The sequence below is a fragment of the Camelina sativa genome, chromosome 16 (assembly GCF_000633955.1).
Source record: "Camelina sativa cultivar DH55 chromosome 16, Cs, whole genome shotgun sequence".
Classification (NCBI taxonomy): domain Eukaryota; kingdom Viridiplantae; phylum Streptophyta; class Magnoliopsida; order Brassicales; family Brassicaceae; genus Camelina; species Camelina sativa.
Genome location: NC_025700.1, coordinates 2,439,302 through 2,458,436, shown reverse-complemented (window position 1 = coordinate 2,458,436; position 19,135 = coordinate 2,439,302). Strand labels below are relative to the sequence as shown.

At 37.4% G+C, this 19,135-nt stretch overlaps 4 protein-coding genes and 1 long non-coding RNA gene across 24 annotated transcripts; all 5 read left to right on the top strand.

Annotated features, from left to right (window-relative positions):
• On the top strand, positions 3,073-4,897 carry LOC104749407 (mitochondrial import inner membrane translocase subunit tim16-like). The gene is made up of 4 exons (XM_010471033.2): positions 3,073-3,291; positions 3,849-3,936; positions 4,252-4,385; positions 4,453-4,897. The coding sequence occupies exons 1-4, from the start codon at positions 3,289-3,291 to the stop codon at positions 4,576-4,578; spliced, it is 351 nt and encodes a 116-aa protein (XP_010469335.1). The 5' UTR covers positions 3,073-3,288; the 3' UTR covers positions 4,579-4,897.
• Positions 7,596-8,674, top strand: LOC104749404 (DNA-directed RNA polymerases II, IV and V subunit 8B-like). Of its 2 annotated transcripts, none has more exons than XM_010471029.2 (4): positions 7,596-7,707; positions 7,809-7,887; positions 8,138-8,295; positions 8,539-8,674. In XM_010471029.2, the coding sequence occupies exons 2-4, from the start codon at positions 7,809-7,811 to the stop codon at positions 8,590-8,592; spliced, it is 291 nt and encodes a 96-aa protein (XP_010469331.1). In that variant the 5' UTR covers positions 7,596-7,707; the 3' UTR covers positions 8,593-8,674. The 2 variants fall into 2 exon arrangements, with proteins under 2 accessions (XP_010469331.1, XP_010469332.1); XM_010471030.2 differs by lacking the exon at positions 8,539-8,674 and adding an exon at positions 8,447-8,476.
• On the top strand, positions 8,788-14,825 carry LOC104749406 (F-box/LRR-repeat protein At3g58980-like). Of its 19 annotated transcripts, none has more exons than XM_019238375.1 (21): positions 8,788-8,914; positions 8,993-9,078; positions 9,279-9,410; positions 9,527-9,557; positions 9,652-9,822; positions 9,910-10,022; positions 10,096-10,147; positions 10,253-10,347; positions 10,422-10,511; positions 10,598-10,709; positions 10,788-10,844; positions 11,019-11,098; positions 11,192-11,335; positions 11,434-11,631; positions 11,742-12,036; positions 12,141-12,217; positions 12,323-12,413; positions 12,489-12,590; positions 12,698-13,851; positions 14,020-14,163; positions 14,244-14,825. In XM_019238375.1, the coding sequence occupies exons 19-21, from the start codon at positions 12,943-12,945 to the stop codon at positions 14,586-14,588; spliced, it is 1,398 nt and encodes a 465-aa protein (XP_019093920.1). In that variant the 5' UTR covers positions 8,788-8,914; positions 8,993-9,078; positions 9,279-9,410; positions 9,527-9,557; positions 9,652-9,822; positions 9,910-10,022; positions 10,096-10,147; positions 10,253-10,347; positions 10,422-10,511; positions 10,598-10,709; positions 10,788-10,844; positions 11,019-11,098; positions 11,192-11,335; positions 11,434-11,631; positions 11,742-12,036; positions 12,141-12,217; positions 12,323-12,413; positions 12,489-12,590; positions 12,698-12,942; the 3' UTR covers positions 14,589-14,825. The 19 variants fall into 19 exon arrangements, with proteins under 19 accessions (XP_019093920.1, XP_019093926.1, XP_019093925.1 ...); XM_019238381.1 differs by having other exon boundaries at positions 9,652-10,022; positions 11,742-11,778; positions 11,971-12,036; XM_019238380.1 differs by having other exon boundaries at positions 9,652-10,022; positions 11,742-11,778; positions 11,968-12,036.
• On the top strand, positions 11,863-12,659 carry LOC104749405 (histone H3.3-like). Its single transcript, XM_019237663.1, has 4 exons — positions 11,863-12,036; positions 12,141-12,217; positions 12,323-12,386; positions 12,489-12,659. The coding sequence occupies exons 1-4, from the start codon at positions 11,863-11,865 to the stop codon at positions 12,657-12,659; spliced, it is 486 nt and encodes a 161-aa protein (XP_019093208.1).
• LOC109129697 lies at positions 16,537-18,904 on the top strand. The gene is made up of 9 exons (XR_002036013.1): positions 16,537-16,661; positions 16,766-16,923; positions 17,010-17,083; positions 17,173-17,232; positions 17,367-17,464; positions 17,682-17,775; positions 17,975-18,061; positions 18,136-18,237; positions 18,333-18,904. It is a non-coding gene; the product is annotated as an uncharacterized LOC109129697 (long non-coding RNA).

Below are 19,135 nucleotides of genomic sequence, written 5' to 3'. Positions count from 1 at the left end.
CTTCTTATATAACTAATGTTTAATTTGTATTTTTTAAACATCGACAGGATTCCTGGTCCCGTGTGCTTCCTCTCGAAATTCTGGTCATCGAACTTGGCCCCATAGATCGACTCGCCGCCAGTTTTGTTCCCGGCTGTGAAGTCTCCTCCAGTTTATGATTAAATTTCCTCCCTGGCACATGAAATTAGTCATACGATAGTTAGTTATAGTTAGCTTAACAAAAACAAAAAGTAAACGAAAATTAAAAAAAAAACAGAGTGAAAGTGAGAGATAACCCGATTACAGTCGAAAATGGTTTTTATAGACTTGCAGAAACATAAATTTCGGAGTGAATAATTTGATTTTTGACTTAAACTTTTAATTTATTGCTAAAATTTTTTAGATCACAATATTAACAAAAGAAACTAATAGAGATATATTAGGAAACAATATTTATAAATTCAAAATAATCTAAAATCGAATATCTTAAACCCAATTGGTAATAAATTAGATATTATACGATAATGATTAAATATTGATAATTTTGGTAAGTAAAGTTACTAAATAATAGGAGCGAAATTAGTAATAAAGATTGATTCGAATAATAAATAATTAAATATCGTAATTAAAAGGTTGGTAATCGGATACTAAAAATAAGGAAAGTAGGATCTTCGTCACTCTATTCTTGATCCGAATCTATTATTCCTAAACCGATTAATATTAGTTTCTTAAACCGATTAATTAATAATTAATACAATGACAGTGTTGTAAATAAGTTAGAACTTCAGTAATTTTTTCATAAATGTTTCTGAAAATGTATATATAGATGGTTTCTTTGTTGCATTATATACTCTGCACAATTATATCAAATCTTATGCAATCAAAAGCAAGGTTTTCCACTAGTTGCTAGTTTTTTTTTTTTTTTTGACAGTAGAGTACAAGATTGGCTCAAAGGAGCCAATACGAAGGAACATTGTTTACATAGGTAACTAGGTGCAGAACAGTGCAAACACGTCGCGCCAGATTATCCGCTTTACCATTCTGAGAGCGAGGGACATAGACTAGGGAGAAGGAGACAAACTCCTCTCTATCCGCCTGGATGTCTTCCAAGTAAGGTGTAAAAGCTGGCCACTCGGAAGGCGAAGACACCATCTTCACTAAGTCAGAGCAGTCGATGAAGAAAACGACAGATTAATTATCCGCCCCAATCATGCATCGCATATCCCAGATAAGGGCTTCAACCTCGGCATGAAGAGGAGAGAGACTGCAGCGAAGATTGGCAGCACCCATAGTGGGGGCATCGCCCCAAGGCGACGTGCAAAACCATCCTCTTCCCGCAAAAAGATCTGTTGCTTTCCACGAACCATCAACATAACAAACATATCTTGAGAAAGACCTAGAAACCCCAAAACTCACCCTCCCACAGGGGACCGTCGTACCGGCAATAGCCGGTGTTAAGACCACATCATCCGTCTGAGCTAGAGCCCATGCTTTTGCCTCATCCTCCGCTAACCGCAAGATGGCTAGGGAATTGGAGTCCAGATTACTAAAAAGTTTATCATTCCGGGCCTTCCAAATATACCACAAAATCCATGGAAAATATTCCTAATTTTGAACATTTGGGAATCTCCAGAAAAGAAAATCCATATTTGTGAAAATTGAGGCCGAGGGGAAGACACCTTGAGCCGTCGGAAACTGCGACAAGGCCCAAACCTGGCAAGCTGGCGGACATTCAAAGAGGGTATGATTAATCGTCTCCTCCCCAATACCACAAAGCCCACAGGTAGCATCACAACTCAAACCACGTTTCCGTAGATTAGCTGTAACCGCCACACAACCTGAAAGCACTTGCCACATGAAGTGCCGAAGTTTTGGAGGACACTAAATTTTCCACACAAAGGCTTGAACGGGCACCAAAGTCGGTCCAAAAATCTTCGGACCGACAGAAGCTATCAAGTTAGAGCGAAGAGTGTGATACCCTGATTTAACCGAGTATTTAACAGACTTAGTAAAATGCCATCCCAGCAAATCCGGTTTATCTGGTTGTCGCAGTGGTAAAGCAGATATTATAGCCACATCTTCCGGCACAAACGTAGCCGTAAGTTGGACCATATCCCAGGAATTGGAACTCCTGTTAATAAGATTTGTAACACGGAGCATAGGATCAAAAGGTAACCCCGTACTCAGTGCTGGTCTCGGGGTTTGAGCAGGGATCCATGGGTAAGTCCATACAGAGATGGTCGCACCAGATCCTACCCATTTAATAAGTCCTTTATTAACCAGAGAGCGATCATAAACTATACTTCGCCACCCATAAGATGGCGAATAAGATTTAATTGGATCCAATGGATCAGAATGTCGATAGTAACGTCCTTTAAATACCCGTGCAAAAAGTGAATCTAGAACGATGATTAAACGCCAAAGCTGCTTTGCCAGCAAAGCGGTGTTATAATCATCCAGACACCGAAAACCTATACCCCCTGCATCTTTAGCATGACACAGTTTATCCCACGCCACCCAATGTAACCCGCTGGACTGTGCAGATGAGCTCCACCAAAAATTAGAAATCGCAATCGTCAATTTCCGCGTAACCTTCTTAGGCAACCGAAAACATGACATGACAAAAGTAGGCACCACTGTAGCAACAGATTTAATCATTATCTCTTTTCTGCCCTTTGATAACAGTCTAGCCGACCATCCACTTGCACTTATTTGCAATTTGTCCTGAACAAACGAAAAAAAATTCGTCTTAGTCCCACCCAAACTTTCCGGAATCCTTAAGTAAGATCTCATACCACCCAAATTTGTGATCCCCAAAAACCCTTTTAAAACTTCTCCCAAATCATTATCCACAGTATAACCTAGTTGCTAGTTTTTATGTGGATAAAAATATTAGGCTGAATATTTTCATAAATAAACTCATACTAATCAATTTTAAACCGAGGACTTTTAAAACCGAGGACTCTCAGTAGTAGATGGGCCAAATTTATCTAACAGCCCAAGCCCATAAAAACACGTGTTGAGTTTCTCTATTGACTAAATTAAAAAAATGACCTTGGGCATCAATCCCCTGTTTCGTGTTGGTCCTCCGTCTTCCGTGTATCTATCTACCTCAACTTATTGTTATTACACGAACACGAACAACAGAAAGAGAGAGAGAGAGAGAGAGAACCCTAGATTCTTCTATTAAACTTCCTTCCAAGTTTTATCACTCTCTTCTTCTTCCCCCAACGAAATACGAATCCCAACATCGTTCAAAAAAAGATAATTATCTGATTGATTAGTAATTCGATCGATTAATCGGCTGCCATGGTTGGTTTCTTCTCTTCCTTTTTTGTTCTTTTTTTTTTTTTTTTTCTATCTTGCCCTTTTGTTCTCTTGAGTGGTTGTCTTCTGATAAAATGATTGATTTTAGCATCATTTGTTAGATTATTTTGTCGTTGATTTGTATGAATTCGAGAGATTGATTGGTTCTGTGAATTGGTCACCCAATTCTTATTCAGCTGATTTGCTTCATTTGGAGATCCTCTTGACATATTTTGTGATTCATATTCTTAAATTTAGGATTTCTATTGCTGCAAGCTTTTTTCCTCGTTGTACGATTGATTGGAATCTGTTATCATTTCTTTTGTTCTCATGTATTAGATTTGATCAATCAGGAATAGATGTCTGAATGTATTAAAGTATATTGGCGATGTATCGAATCCGTTTTTTTTTTTTTTTTTTTTTTTTTTGCATATAGTAGTAGTGGCTTAAGGCATTTGCTTTGATGAACGTTAAGCAGGCTTGACTTTGGTCCTTTTGTTTTCAAATTATTTCCTCATCCTTGCTGATCTTAATTCTAATATTCTCATTTCTTGCTTTCACAGGCTGGGAGAATACTTGCAAATTTGATTGTGATGGGTTCTGGGATCATTGGTCGTGCTGTCTTTCAAGCCTATCGTCAAGCACTTGCAAGTGAGTTCCTACACTTTCTTTTATATTACCTTTTTAACATCATTTTTGATTGCTTTTCATGAAGGCTTGCTCTGTTTAGGAAGATCTGTTTTTTTTTTCAATTGCTAGAATGGTCAGAAGTTTCATGTTCATGGTGACTAGTGATTCTGGTCACTCCTGTATATGTTCTTACAATTATGAGTACGGTTTATATGTTTCAGAATTCAATTTCTCTCTTTCACACTCGAGTATTATTGAATTTGTACATAAGATAAAGGTCATCATGTATCTATACGAAGGGACGCCTATCTTACCCGAGAATCTTTTCTTTTGCAGATGCGTCTAAAACTGGCGTTGCGCAAGAAGCAATGCAGAATGCAGTACGTAAAGCAGGAAAAGCCATCAATGAGCAAGAGGCTAGGCAAATTCTTGGTGTGACTGAGCAGACCTCTTGGGAAGAAATATTGCAGGTAAACATTTCTCTTTCATCACAGAGAATGATTTTCTCGATCTGATTCTGATTTGATTTGAATGCAGAAATATGACAAACTGTTTGAGAATAACGCTAAAGCTGGGAGCTTTTACCTTCAATCGAAAGTTCTTCGAGCTAAAGAATGTCTAGAAGTTGTGCACAGGAGCAAAGGCAACGGTACACCTAGTTAAGAGCTTATATCTTCTTCCTTTTTTTTTACACATTCAGAACACTTGCTCTTAATGTAAAATTAAGACGATTTCATGGTTCTTTGAGATGATGTGAAACTTATAAAACGGCCATAGTTTTTGTTTTTTTACCTATTAATTTAGTAATAACTAAGACATGCTTGCTCTGGTCAATTGATCAGTGTCAAAGAACCTCTTAAAAGTTGAAACTAGAATGGATTGTTCTATGTGTGTATGTTGTATCCTTCTCTCCTGAGAGAAGATCTGTTTAAAGGCACTGTCTGTAATGTATAATATATAATAAGATTACTTCATTACTGTATTTGAGTGGCTGAGTGTGAGAAATCTGAATCTCGCAAGTGTGACTTGATCATGGTTTGGCTATATATCCCGGAACTCAACAGACTTATTAAAGTTTAAGTCGAGTTTGGTCTGAAACAGTTTTAGGGCCGACCGAGTTCTGAATTTATAGAACTTTTAGTTGAGACTGAAGGTGTAGTCTCTTAAATTTTGCATTTAGACCGAAGTAAATCTATACAAAATAAATTCCTATGCACAACAAAGAACTTACGACCCAATTTTGGCAATCTGAGTTGACGAAGCTAAGATGAAAACGTGAAAGGAGATGAGTAGGCCTATTGAAGTAGAAGCGAAGTGGTTCGTCTTGAGAGAATCGTTGTCGTTGAGTGAAGTATGACCGATCCCATCAGTTATCTCGTCTCAAATTATTAAAAGGTTAAAAGATTTAAAAGAAAAAAAAAATTGAATGAGAGTAGACAGACGATACGATGCCCTGGTATAGTAACTTGATTATACCGTGGAGGAGAAGAAATATGTACTCAATCCTTTTACCAAAAAGATCTCCAAAATCTGAAGACTTGACAACACAGCACTCAGAAAAAATATCCAGCATTGGAACTCACCCATCCCACAGGCTACAGTTGCCAAAAATCCTAATTTTCAACTTTCACTTCACTTTGGCTATATATACCTCTGAATCCGGTTTGTTCGGAAGTACATAAAAACTCAACAGTTGTGTGGTTCTGGTGATCTCTGCTTCAAGCTCAAGTAAGCTTCTCCTCTTCTCACGGCGTGTCTCGTTTAAAATTTTAGACAGGAACATTTGTTTTGGTGTTTCTCTCTTTGTCAAGAATCTAAACTGAAACTTAAAGATCGTGTAGAAGTAGAACTTGCAACCGGTTTTGATATTGGTAGTGCTGGATCTTTTTTGTTATCCTTTTTGTTGTAATTCTTACTCAAGCTCATTTTCTCTGTTCAGATTGCAAGTGGTGTGGTCTGTATTCGAAATAAGATGAATCTTGATTTCGACGACTCAAAGTGTATGCACTCTGGAGTGAGAAGACAGGAGAGGGATAAGATTCTTAGACATTTTACAAAGCGCGTGTACGTTGGCTTTGTATAATAATGGTCCCTTGAACCGATTCGCACTCAAGTGTTTTGATGATGTTGGACCAGCTCATGTCATTGGTTGGATAACCAATGTGTTGAAACGTCGTGTATCAGAACTTGTTCTGGATATCTCTTCGTGTTGGGAGTGGCCTATGTCTGCAGCTATTGTTAGATGCGATACAATGGTTCATGATTTTTGGGTATCTTGCTCTGTATCTAGCACAAGCCTCAAGAGGCTAACGTTTCGTTTTAACCAAATGTTCTTTGAGAATCACAAGAGTGTGTCTTTTGATACTCCTAATATCCTATACTTGGAGTATTCTGATGTTATAGCGGACAAGTATCCTAAAGCGAATTTTGATTCGCTTCCACCCACAACACTCAGAGACGCTCTTCTCTAATGGCGGCGACGAGACCGAAGAAGGGAGCATCCACTCTTCTTTCATCGAGATAAGTAATTTTGTGAGAGAGAGAGATAAAGAGCCGTGTTTGTAAGGGCGACAGACGAGACCATAGAAGAGATAGATAGAGAGAGTTGTGTTTGTAAGGGCGACGCGTATAAGACAATGATGGTCTTCCCCTAATCAATCAATTACATGTTCCTTGTCACAGAGTGAGATGGATTTGCTTTATAAAATTTTCTCTTTTTTTCTTGCTAACAATTTATTTAGATGTGTGTGTGGGATAGAGACTCAGACTTTCTTCTCGATGTTGCTTCTTTAGACTGACAATATCTAAATAAGGGTTTATTTTCTTCGCAGGGTTTGAAGATGGTGATGATGATGATGTATTATGACCCAACATGCAGCACTAGTGTAAAATCCTTTTCTTTGTATTCTTTTGATTGATGGGTTTGTTTCTTTTGAAAAAGGTTTGAAGATTTATCCACGAAGAGTCTCGTTGATGGTAATTTAACTCTTGCTTATGCCTAACTTAATTCAAAAAAATCAATCAAACATTGGAATTAGAAAACAAAATTTGTTTAGCTTTTTCTTTGTGATGCATCGTCAAACATATGAAAACACTTTTTCTAATTTTGACTCGACCTTTTACAATTTTGAACACTTTTAATACCAGAATACTATTAATGAAGTCTTTAATTTTAACTAAATCTCAATATCAACTTTTGTACAAAAATTTTAAAAAATTAAGGAGAAGTTTGTATTTGCATAAAAATATTATGGTATTAAATTTTTAAAATATAAATAGCATTGTCTTTGCTACATTTCAGTTTAGGATTTTAAAATTTATTTGAAGAGAAAATAGATGCACCCATTAAATTTATTTCGACAATATTTATTGCGAAAGTTCTGAAACTTTAGGTATTTAAAAAAATATAAAAAAGATACTTTTAGATGAATATCCATAAATAAATACTATAGCTTATTTAACTCCGTTTAGATTTGTTTTTTTGATATTGTCGAAACGACAACAAGATTGACCAATAGATATGACAAAATTTTAGATTTTTTTTTTTTAAGTTAATACTACAGGCAGCATATGTAATACGCAAAATATACAGGGAATATCTGAAAGAAATACAAAACGATAGGGATCATATATGTAAATAAACTGATAACATAAAAACGTAATTTTTCTTCGCTTATTCTCTCTCTGCAGCGCCTCCCATTACACTCTTTTCGCGGCCACTCCTCTCTCTGCGTCTCGAGCCTCCGGACTCCGGAGCAGTTGAAGAATTCGTCTTTTCCATCTCCTTCTAAGGTAATTCAGATTCTCGATTTCTTCATATTCGCATATTGTTGTTCTTTGCTACTCGAATCGTAATTAAGAGTGTTTAGGGTTTTTGATAATCGTGTTTGTAGATGGCGAGCAATGTTATCATGTTCGAGGATATCTTCGTGGTCGATAAGCTAGACCCTGATGGCAAAAAGTTCGATAAAGGTATTTACTTTTTTTTTTTGTTTTGTTTTGAATAACCTCCTCAGTCACGATCTGTAATGCTTGTTATGGCTTAAATTGAGTTTCTGATATGTGAATCGTAGTTTTGTTTTATGTTTGAAAGAAATCGAAATCCAAGTTTCTTTGGAAAAAACCTCAACTTTATTAGTTTTTAAAGCCTCCCTTAAGTTTTTTTTTTGTTCTGTCTTCAAATTGATTGTGTCCCTGTGTGTGTGTTGTTTTGTGGTGACAGTTACGCGTGTGGAAGCTAGGAGCCACAACTTGGAAATGTTTATGCATTTAGATGTTAACACTGAGGTTTATCCACTGGCTGTTGGTGATAAGTTCACTCTCGCTATGGCTCCCACTCTCAATCTCGATGGCACTCCTGATACCGGATATTTTACTCCGGTAATGATCTCTACTACTTTTTGTATCTTGATCTTTCTTTTTTTGTATGTTAGTGTAACATTTAAGTTAGATCAGGTAGCCTATTGGATTCTGTTTGGTTAGGCACTAAACAAGTTACACAATAATAAGAATGATTTAATTAAACACATAGGTATGGAAAAATTGAAGCAACAACTAAACCAAAAATCTCAGTCTCACTTATTGTTATTGCCTGACTTGCCGGATTGTTGGAAAACATCATAGAGTCTTGGCGTCAACGTACGATTAAGCTTCATCTCTCCTTCAGGGAATGGATGAGTTGTTGTTTGCATACAATGCAAGCCTCAGGAAAATAAACCAGTTCCGAGGATCGATGCAGAGGTCAACAAGAACAAGATCGCATATGTTAGGCTATTCTTTGTTAAAGATTGTATTCTAGTTTAGTGATATTTGAAAGGGGCTATTCTAAGGATATTTTCTTCTTTTTTCATTCTTCAACAGCTAAAAGCAAGATGATGCAAATTCAAAACAGGTGAGAGCCAATTATATTGCTTTAAAATCAGCAAGCTCTGCACTCCATAGCTCCAGCTTTTGCCTCCACCACAAACAAGTTTACACAACATCTGCCATAAATTTTAAGGTAAATACCCACCATCCATCATAGATTATCATCACTTTAGAACAGACTCATAATAGCTTAATGAATCTGTTTTATCAGTTGAAGCACTCAGCGTCGGTTTGAGGAGAGTTACACTTGCATGAGCTAATCATAATCTTAATAAGATAAGTCAAGAAAACCGATAGGTATGCCAATTTTTCCCTACATATCTGATTGTTACTCCTTACTTTTCTCTTTCATGCCACTCCTAATTACAGTAACATTGATGAAAAAGTGTCTTTTCTTTTTCAATTGAATTTCCTGATTGTTTTTGAATGCCATCTCAGTGTCTGCTCTCCCTAATTGCTAATTGCATTTTTTTTTCTCTTTGGTTTTCTTATGGAAGTTAAAGTAGGTACGAATTAAGAAGAGGATCTGCTTTTTATGAGTCTGCATTTTCTCAACGAACTGAAGGGAAGATTGCAAGCTAAGTACAACCGGCTGGTGGAGGGTTTAGCATTAAGAGGGACTTATCTAAGTACGTTTGTCAGGATGTGATCGATGGCTTTGAAAGACACACTACGAATTCATTGGGCACATATTCTAATTATATGAACTTGACGCAACAAATATTTTTTTTTTCTTCTTTTCCAGGATGTGATCGATGGCATTTTATAGGCCCAAGGTATTCTAATTATACGGCTGAAGGTTTTGTTTCACTTTATCCATCACTATATTTTTAAGGTCCAACTGCTTTTAATCATTCTTACTCTTTGCAGGATAAAAGAGTCGCTTTAGAACCATATCTTCTTCACAAAGCAAAATGATGGAAAATCAAGACAGGAGCCGATTATTGTTTCAAAATCAGCAAGCTCTTCACTCCATAGCTGCAGATTTGCCTACACCACAAACAAGTCACATCACATCTGCCATAGGTAAAAGCTAGACAGGTGAGGCAAATTGTTACAAAATCAGCATGATTCACTCCATATCTCACTGCAACCGAAACTCTGTCCTCCTCATCAATCCAAACCCAGCGACTATGCTCCACAAGACAAGACAAGGTCTTGTTAATAACCAATTATAAAGCTCGACCTTTGAAAAATCAGTGAACAAGAAGGCAGTGCATCTAGTTTCACTAAGGTCTAAGGTATATTTGTACTTCAAAATAGAAAACTAAACTAAACCAGTCCGTTCTGTCATTTGATGCAGGTTTTTTGCAGGTTTGACTCTCATCTGCATTATACGATGGGAAAAAATCCTCTTCTTAACTATGTAAGTAATCTCCAAATCCTCTGTATTTCTTTATTTTGTTCTGTTTCGAGTTTATTTTTTTCTCAACCAATAATATTCAATGGAGCCTATTGGAAATTATGCTAGAATTGTGGATCAACAACCAACAACTCTAATCCACAAGACAAGACGGTCTTGTATGCCTTTCAGTCACTAAGCACACTCCAGAGGAGAACATAAAGGTGCGTTGTGCTTCACGGTTGCTTGTATAACTTTTCTGTTAGGCTTTCTCAGCTCTTGTTATCTCTTTGTTCAGGTTTACGTTTGAACTGCTGAATTGATGTAGAAGTTTCAAATAAGCACCAGAGACTTGTCCTTGCCTCATGCCAACAAGTGCCTTCCACAGGTAATAAACAATTTTAACTCTCTGATTCAACTCTCTGTTTAAAAGGTCCAACTACTTCCTTTAATCATTCTTAACATTGCTTGCAGGATAAAAGACCCGTTTTGGAACCATTTCTTCTTCACAAATCAAGACTCCGGTAAAAAAAAGTTCAGAGAATCCATGCCAGAGGTCAACAACGACAAGGCCGCAGATGCCCAGGTTCTTTATCACTCTTTATTCTAGTTTAGTTTTATATGAAAGGGGCTATTCTAATTCTGTTTTTATTTTCTTCAACAGTAAAAGCTAGATGATGCACAATCAAGACAGGTGAGCCGGTTATTGCCAGAATTCAAGGTAAATACCCACCATCCATCAAAGATTATCATCACTCTAGAACAAACTCATAATAGCTTAATGAATCTGTTTTATCAATTGAATTTCCTGATTGTTTCTGAATGGCATCTGAGTGTCTGCTCACTCTAATTGCTAATTCCATTTTTCTCTTTGGTTTTCTGATGGAATATTAAGGAAGATTGCAAACTAAATATAGTCTGGTTGAGGGTTTAGCACCAAGAAGGGACTTATCTGGTGAATATGTTGTCAGGAAGGTGATGTTTTGGTTTGGTTGACAACACACAACCAATTTATTGGGCACATTTTCTAATTCTATGAAGTTGACGCAACAAATTTGTTTTCTGCAGGAAGTGATCAATATGGCTTGCAAACTCTGGACCTCCCCAATGATATTCCATTATCATTGAGCCTTATGACGAGAGGCATAATATCGTTTCAAAGATGTCAACGACACGAAACTGCATCTGTCCTATGGTTCTAACTCGGGGAAGGTGTGCATGCAGTGTAGAAACAAAATCCTGAACACTTAATTACACCTTATTGTTTAATCTTATATGTATTTACATTACTGGTTTTCTTTCTTTTTCAGTGATCTGCTTCCTGCTTCCTGCTAGCCAAATTTGACATGAGAAGTGATTCTGGTGTTGTCCGGAAGTACAGAAAGCTTTTGGAAGAGATGGTATCTTTTTTTTCCTAACGGGGTTACCTGCTTCTTTGTTAGTTGGTAATCAATCATACATGGATAGCGTCATTGCTACATACATGGACTGAAACTGGAATTCAGAAGGTAAGGTATTTTTCTTCGCTTTACCTTATCAGTATTATTTTCACAGTTTTGTATGAAATAATTTTTTTCTTCTAAATCTATGAACCGCTTTGATTTTGTTTCTTTTACAGAGTTGGTGGCTGGCGTGTGATCGGAAACGATTATCATGTGAATATTCTGCTTTTATAAATTACTACTAGTCCGTCCTTCATTAATCTCCCAAAACTAACCGACCTCCCTCGCTATATAAATATGGGTTTCATCTCCTCCACCAAAAAGTTCAAAACACACACAATTCAGAGACTTTGCGATTCCTCTCTCTCTCTCTCTCTGAACATTCAGATCTTTTTCTTGAAGAAGGAAGCTCATGGCTCGTACGAAGCAAACCGCGAGAAAATCACATGGAGGAAGCAGCTCGCCACCAAGGTTCGTTTATTCTTTTTAGTTTTGGTATTTGTAAAATTTGAATATCTAGGGTTTCGAATTTAGCTGTAACTGATTGTGTGTAACCTAACCTAACCTTAATTTAGGCGGCGAGGAAATCTGCGCCGACCACCGGTGGAGTCAAGAAGCCTCACCGTTACCGTCCTGGAACCGTCGCTCTTCGGTAACAAAACTTTCACGATTTCTTCTTCTCTTATCTCAAATCACAATCTTTGTCTGAAATCGATGGTTTTGTGTGTTTGTGGAAATCAATCAATCAAATAAACAGTGAGATTCGTAAGTACCAGAAGAGCACAGAGTTGTTGATCCGTAAACTTCCGTTTCAGCGTCTTGTTCGTGAAATCGCCTAAGATTTCAAGGTATTTAATTAGATCGAAAACCCTAGAATATGTATTCGTGATTCCTAAATTGATCCTAATAGAAGTTGTATGTAGACAGATCTGAGATTCCAGAGTCACGCTGTGTTAGCACTTCAAGAAGCTGCGGAGGCGTATTTGGTGGGTTTGTTTGAAGACACCAATCTTTGTGCCATTCACGCCAAGAGGGTTACGATTATGCCTAAGGACATTCAGCTCGCAAGAAGGATTCGTGGGGAGCGTGCTTAGAGATTTGTTCTATGTTCTTCTTAAAATAATATTTAAAGCCCATTACGGCTTAAAACAAAATTAAAAGCCCAAGCGGTGCGTTTTTCATCAAAAGGCCAAAACGTAGCGTTTTGTAGACACCACCAACCTAACTGTTTTTAATCAAGAAGAATGTTCCAAGAAAAAAATGAAGCAGTTTCTTATTTTCTTCACTCTCCCGTCTTCTGGATTAAATTCCAAACTCGTGATCTCATCATCTTCTTCGTTGAGTTTTTTGTTTCGCTAGGGTTATAATTCGAAGAAGATGGATCGGATCAGCGGTCTGCCAGATGAACTTATCATGCTAATTTTGAGTTTTCTTGATGCAAAGGATGCTGCGTCTTTGGTTACCTCAAGGAGGTTTAGGAATCTCTATACCATCATACCAGATCTTGAGTTCGATGACACATCTAAGTTTCAGGGGAATTTCACGGATTTCATGAGTGAAGCGTTGGCTGCTCGGCTGAAAACTACAACGCGCATAAGGAGATTCTCTTTGAAATCTAAAAGGGGTCTTGATCCAGATCGTATCAACCCCTGGCTACGTGATGTGTTGAATCATCGTGGTGTCATGGATCTTGAAATGGGCATATATGGTGATAATGGATATACGTTGCCTTTGGAGATCTTCACTTGCAAGACACTCAAGAACCTGAAACTTGGGAGGGAAATCGTTATCAGTCTTGTCCCTGAGAATGCTTTGCTACCAAGCCTTGAGACCCTCGTTTTTGATGACTGCGTTCGCTTCTGTAATCCTGTTGATTGTGCGTTCAAGGCGTTTCTTTCGGCTTGCCCTGTGCTTAAGGAACTAACCGTTGATGGTATGTGCTGGGAAACTTGGGAATGGTCTGGCATCGTGTCTAGTCAGAGTCTTCAAAGACTTACTATTGGTCGTGAGCTGGTAGATTTTGAAGGGCCAAAGCCACAGTACATTACTTTTGATACTCCAAGTCTTGCCTACTTAGAGTACGGTGATTTTGTCCCGGATGGGTATACAACTGTTAGTTTCGGGTCCCTTGTGGAAGCTAAGCTCAATCTTCTTGTGATGGTAAATCGCCAATGGCATGGACGGTTTGCAAATGACGGCGATGTCTTGTCTAGCAATGCAACAAATCTGATTCAAGGGATAAGAAATGTTCAGATCCTGAAATTATCATCTCCGTATACTTTTGAGGTAAGTGTGTTATTTTTGTAGTTTGAGGTGTAATTACAGTTTTGAGACAACAATAGAAGATGAATATGTGAATCAAGAGCGTGCATCTTAAGTTCCATAACATGTTGCAAACGTGTTTCCTGAGGCTTTGTTCCAACACTTAATTAGTTGATTTGATTTGATTTTCAGACGCTTTACTTCTTCCGTGATGCAATTCCAGTATTAGAGAAGCTACATCATCTAACTATGATAAATGATGATATGGGTTTCTGTTGGAGGTTTCTTCCCTTTTTGCTAAACAAGGCTCCGAATCTGAAGACCCTTGTTATCGAGGTATGATAATAATCATGTATTTTGGACAAACCATTATTTCAAAAACATCCTTGTGTATATTCTCAACCTATTTGCTGCAGGGTGGAGTGCACTGTCTTGAACCTGAAGATGCTGAAGAACCTGACTTTGCAGAAGAAGCTGACAATGTTGAAGAAGAACCTGACTGTGTGTGCGAGTGTTTGTCGGGATATACTTGTCTATTGACATGTTCAGTAGAGGTCTTGGAGATAACTTTATGGTTTGGCGGGACGACTGGTGAGTTGCAGCAAGTAAAACATTTCTTAGGAAAGTTGCCACGTCTGGAGCTGCTGAAAGTTCGTACTTGGAGAAGAATAAGCGATAGTGACAAGTTAAGAATCCACATGGATCTTCATATGTTTCCGAGAGCTTCATCCAACTGCAGGGTCCAGCTCAGTTTTGTTTGAAAATTACACAAACGTTGGTCCTCCTAGTTGCTTAAGTCTGTTGGAACATGAATCGGTTTGTGCACATTCTTGGTCACTTTATCTTCAGTCTGATTCTATCTAGTTTCTAGGCATGATATGTGATTTGTAACTCAGTGTGCTTCGATGGGCTCTTAGTTTATGTCTCAGATGATCATGTGAACTTCAGTCCCACGTGAGAAAGATTTAATCAAAAGGCGGATGAGTTTTTTTAGTGGATGTTTTAGGATTGTACTTTCTAAAAAGCAAATGTCGAACGCAATTGGGACTATCTCGAGTTTGAAATAGATTTGCGCTGTCGTTTATACATAAATATATTTAGGTTTAGTAAGAGACAAGAAAACGACTTGGTAATCAATCAAAAAAATATAAAAAGGCTTCGTAGATTTGGTAATCAATCACAGCGCAGATGCAATAGACAACGACTTGGTAATCAATCACAGCGCAGATGCAATAGATTTGCGCTGTCGTTTCATCTCTTTTGATTCTTGTCACTGTGGGTTTCAATGATGTCAACGACACGAAACTGCATCTGCCCTATGGTTCTAACTCGGAGAAGGTATGCATGCATTTTAGAAAACAAATCCTGAACACTTAATTTCTAAATTACTTTATCGTTTAATCTTATATGTATTTACATTACTGGTTTTCTTTCTTTTTCAGTGATCTGCTTCCTGCCAGCCAAATTTGACATGAGAAGTGATCCTGGTGTCGCGAGGAAGTACAGAAAGCTTTTTGAAGAGATGGTATCTTTTTTTCGTTATGGGGTTGTCAGCTTCTTTGTTAGTTGGTAATCATACATGGATGGCGCCATTGCTACAGGTCTTCTTCTTCGCTTTACCTTATCAGTATTATTTCACAGTTTTGCATAAATTATTTTTCTTCTTCTAAATCTATGAACCACTTTGATTTTGTTTCTTTTACAGAGTTGGTGGTGTGTGATCGGAAACGATTATCATGTGAATATTCTGCTTTCCAATAATCCGGCAAGTCAGGGAATAACAATAAGTGAGACTGAGATTTTTGGTTTTGTTGTTGCTTCAGTTTTTCCATCACTCTGTCTTCAAAAGGTCCAACTGATTTTAATCATTCTTATTGTTTTGCAGGATAAAAGAGCCGTTTTAGAACCATGTCTTCTTCACAAACCAAGCCTCAGGAAAATAACATGTTCCGAGGATGCAGAGGTCAACAACAAAGACCGCAAATGCCCAGGTTCTATATCATTCTTTGTTGAAGATTGTATTATAGTTAAGTGATCCATGTAAGACTATTCTAATGCATTTCTTCTTCATACTTCAGCAGCAAAAATCAAGAATACAAGACAGGTCAGCCCATTATAATGTTTCAAAAAAAATCAGCAAGCTTTCACTCTATAGCATTAGAATATGCATACTGTTTCAAAAATCAGCAAGCTCTTTACTCTATAGCTCCAGCGTTTGCGTCCACCACAAACAAGCCACATCTACCGGAATTCAAGGTAGATACTCCCCATCCATCATAAGATTATTATCACTTTAGAACTGACTCATAATAGCTGTGAATCTGTTTTATTAATTGAAGCACTCTGCGTCAGTGGTAGGAGAGTTACACTTGTAGGAGCTTCATAATCTTAATAAGATAAATCATAGTATTTATTGGGCCTGAAAAGGGGTTACTTCAGCTTCATAAAGGTCTCAAAGTCTTTGCAAATCTGAGACTTGCTAAGGTAACCATCCTCAGCCTAATCTCAGAATTTCTTGGTAGCCTGAACTTTGTTTCTTGTGTGAACTTCGACTTTTTGCTTTTTTATATAGTTAATGGATGCTTCCACCTTGAAGAGAGAGGTAGCAGAAGGTGTTGATCTAATGGTTGTAATAGAGCTTACATGAGGTCAGTTGAATTAGTTTATTAAAGTGATCGCAATTGTTATCTTTCTCGCTCTGTAGTGGGACAGTATCTTTAAATATGATGTTTCTTGGTAACAGGTACTTATTTTGGAGAGCCAAGGGGGAATGGGCTAAAGACCAATGAAAATGGCGACCAGACGAGAGAGCAAACATTGCCTTTACAGGACGTGTGAGTTTGTGTCCTTTGATTTGATTCTAATTCTTATCAGATAAATCGTCTTAAAGTTTGTATTTTTGTTTTTTTGATTGATGGGTTTCTTTCTTTTGAAACAGATTGTCAAGATTTATCTCTGAGGAGTCTCTTTGATGGTAATTTGGAAAGAGTGAAAAGAAGATTCAGAACAACAAAACGCAATTGGGCAATCTGATTCTTTTAGTCTTTGACAGTCCCCCTCCCCGAATCCAATCAGTTACGTCTTCCTTGTCACAAAGTGAGTTACTTGACTTTTATTTATTGTAATAATATATTTAGATGTGTCTGATAAAGACTGAAACTTTGGTTTTGTTGTTGTTGTAGGTGTGATAGTTTGGTGGACTTGAGAGGGATGACTGGATTTACTCTTAGAAACCTCATTGCTTGATGCAGATGAGGTATGGATATACTTTTGTTTGTAACTATAACTCTCTGGTCAGTCTGGTGGTTATGTTTTTGGCTTATGGATGATGTTTTTTTCATTAAGGATGGGAGTGCAGCTGCATAAAATGGTTTAGCTGGGCTACTCCATGGTTTGGCTTATCAGGTAATCCCTCTATTTCTCTCCTAAATGAATATTCTATTGTTCAAAACTACAAGTGAGAGTTACAAGAATGACATGTATAAACTGCAAAACTTATGATGTTCAACAAAGAATTTTGAAATCTTAGTCTGTTGTAGGAAGTTTTGGAGTGGATCAAATCAGTTGTCGAGGGATGTGGAGAAATCAGAGGAAACAGCTAAAAGATTATGTCTGGACAACGTTAAACAGTGGCAAAGTTAACCAAATTCTGCTCTGCTTAGCCTTCATAAAAGCTTACATGCTCTGAAATGAAAACTGAGAGAAATAGGCCGTTTGTAATATGTGTTGCATGCTAATACGGCAGGCCATAACTTGAATGAAGATTGGGATTATGTTTTGATTTTTGGCTTTGCCTGTGAATGTTGCAATGGAAGTTTAAAATTTAAACTTTAAATAAACATTTTATATTGCAGGTTGTTCCAGGATATGGCCATGGTGTTTTGGTTAAAACGGATCCAAGATATGTGTGCCAAAGAGAGTTTACCTGATGATCCTCTTTTTCAGCTGGTAACGTTTTTACCCTTAATATTTTGATCATGCTTTTTAATTTTTACTGGCTCACAAATTATAGGTCTCAAAGATTTTTGAAGTGGTGCCTCCTATTCTAATTGAGCTGGGAAAGAATTTTAATGTTGCTGGACATGTATTTGACGTCTGGTTAATGTAGGAGTTTCTCAATAGCATTCTTGTTTCTGATTCTTCTTAGGTTGATTACTTTGCGCGTGTTGCATGTAATATTGCTAAGCAAAGGTGCGGTAAACTTTGTTATGTTGACAAGGCTACTATCTCGGAGGTAAATTCTTGATAACTGCATAAGATGAGATAGATCCAGAATCCATGTTTTTCCTGAAATTTCTTTGGGTGCAGGGATCAATGTTATGGAGGAAAAGAGTCAAAGCAAAGGCTTCACAGTATCCTTTCCGGACGAGACCATCTCAGCTGCAAAAGAATTCTTGGAGCCATTGGAGGGTATGTCTTCTCTCTTGTCTCAACTTATGTTGTTGGCTCTAAATTTTTTTTGGGAAATACAGGTTCTCATAGATTCTTGTTTGGTATAATTTAAGGTACAAATGGGATAACAATGAAACAGCTTCATGGAGGTCTCAAAGTCTTTGCAAATTGTGTAAATACTTGCAATGTGTTAATTGTTTCATATAACTGTCTGACCTCCAAGACTTAGCCATCTCAAAGCCATTCTTGGCAGTTGGCATTGCCATAGCCCCCAATTGTCATATCAATCTCAGCCTGTGAGTTCATCACAAATGGCCCGTGCTGAACCACAGGCTCGCCGATCGGTTCCCCTGCAATCAACAAGAACCCCAACGGCCTAGAGCTTGATATATTCCTCACGCTAACTTCATCCCCTGTTCCGAATACCACAACATTGTCTGCTTCTACTGTGGAAGAGTCCGAGGAGCTAAACACGCCTGCATCGCCTTCTATAACGTAGAAGCAAACTCACTTGGTGATGCCCTGTCTAATAACAGCAACATCAACTTCATTCTCATAGTTTGCATATATCTTCTTAATGACCTGTTTCGGTGACATTGTGATAACGATGATGATCAAACTTTCTTATTGTTCGTATCTTTTGCCTCTGTTAGTTTAAATAGAGGATGTGATACTTTTTTTTTCTCTTGGCGTGCGTACATAATTATATATATACTTACGAGATCAATACAAGAAAACTTAGCTTTTGTATTGAAGGAGAGATTGACACATTAGAAAAAATCTCTAACCAATTAAATTATAACAATAGTACAACTCATCTTTTATAACCAATCAAATTATAACTATTAATACTCATCTATAATTTTGCTTACCTATCAAATAACATTCTAATAATCTGAAATTTATCGAAAAGGTC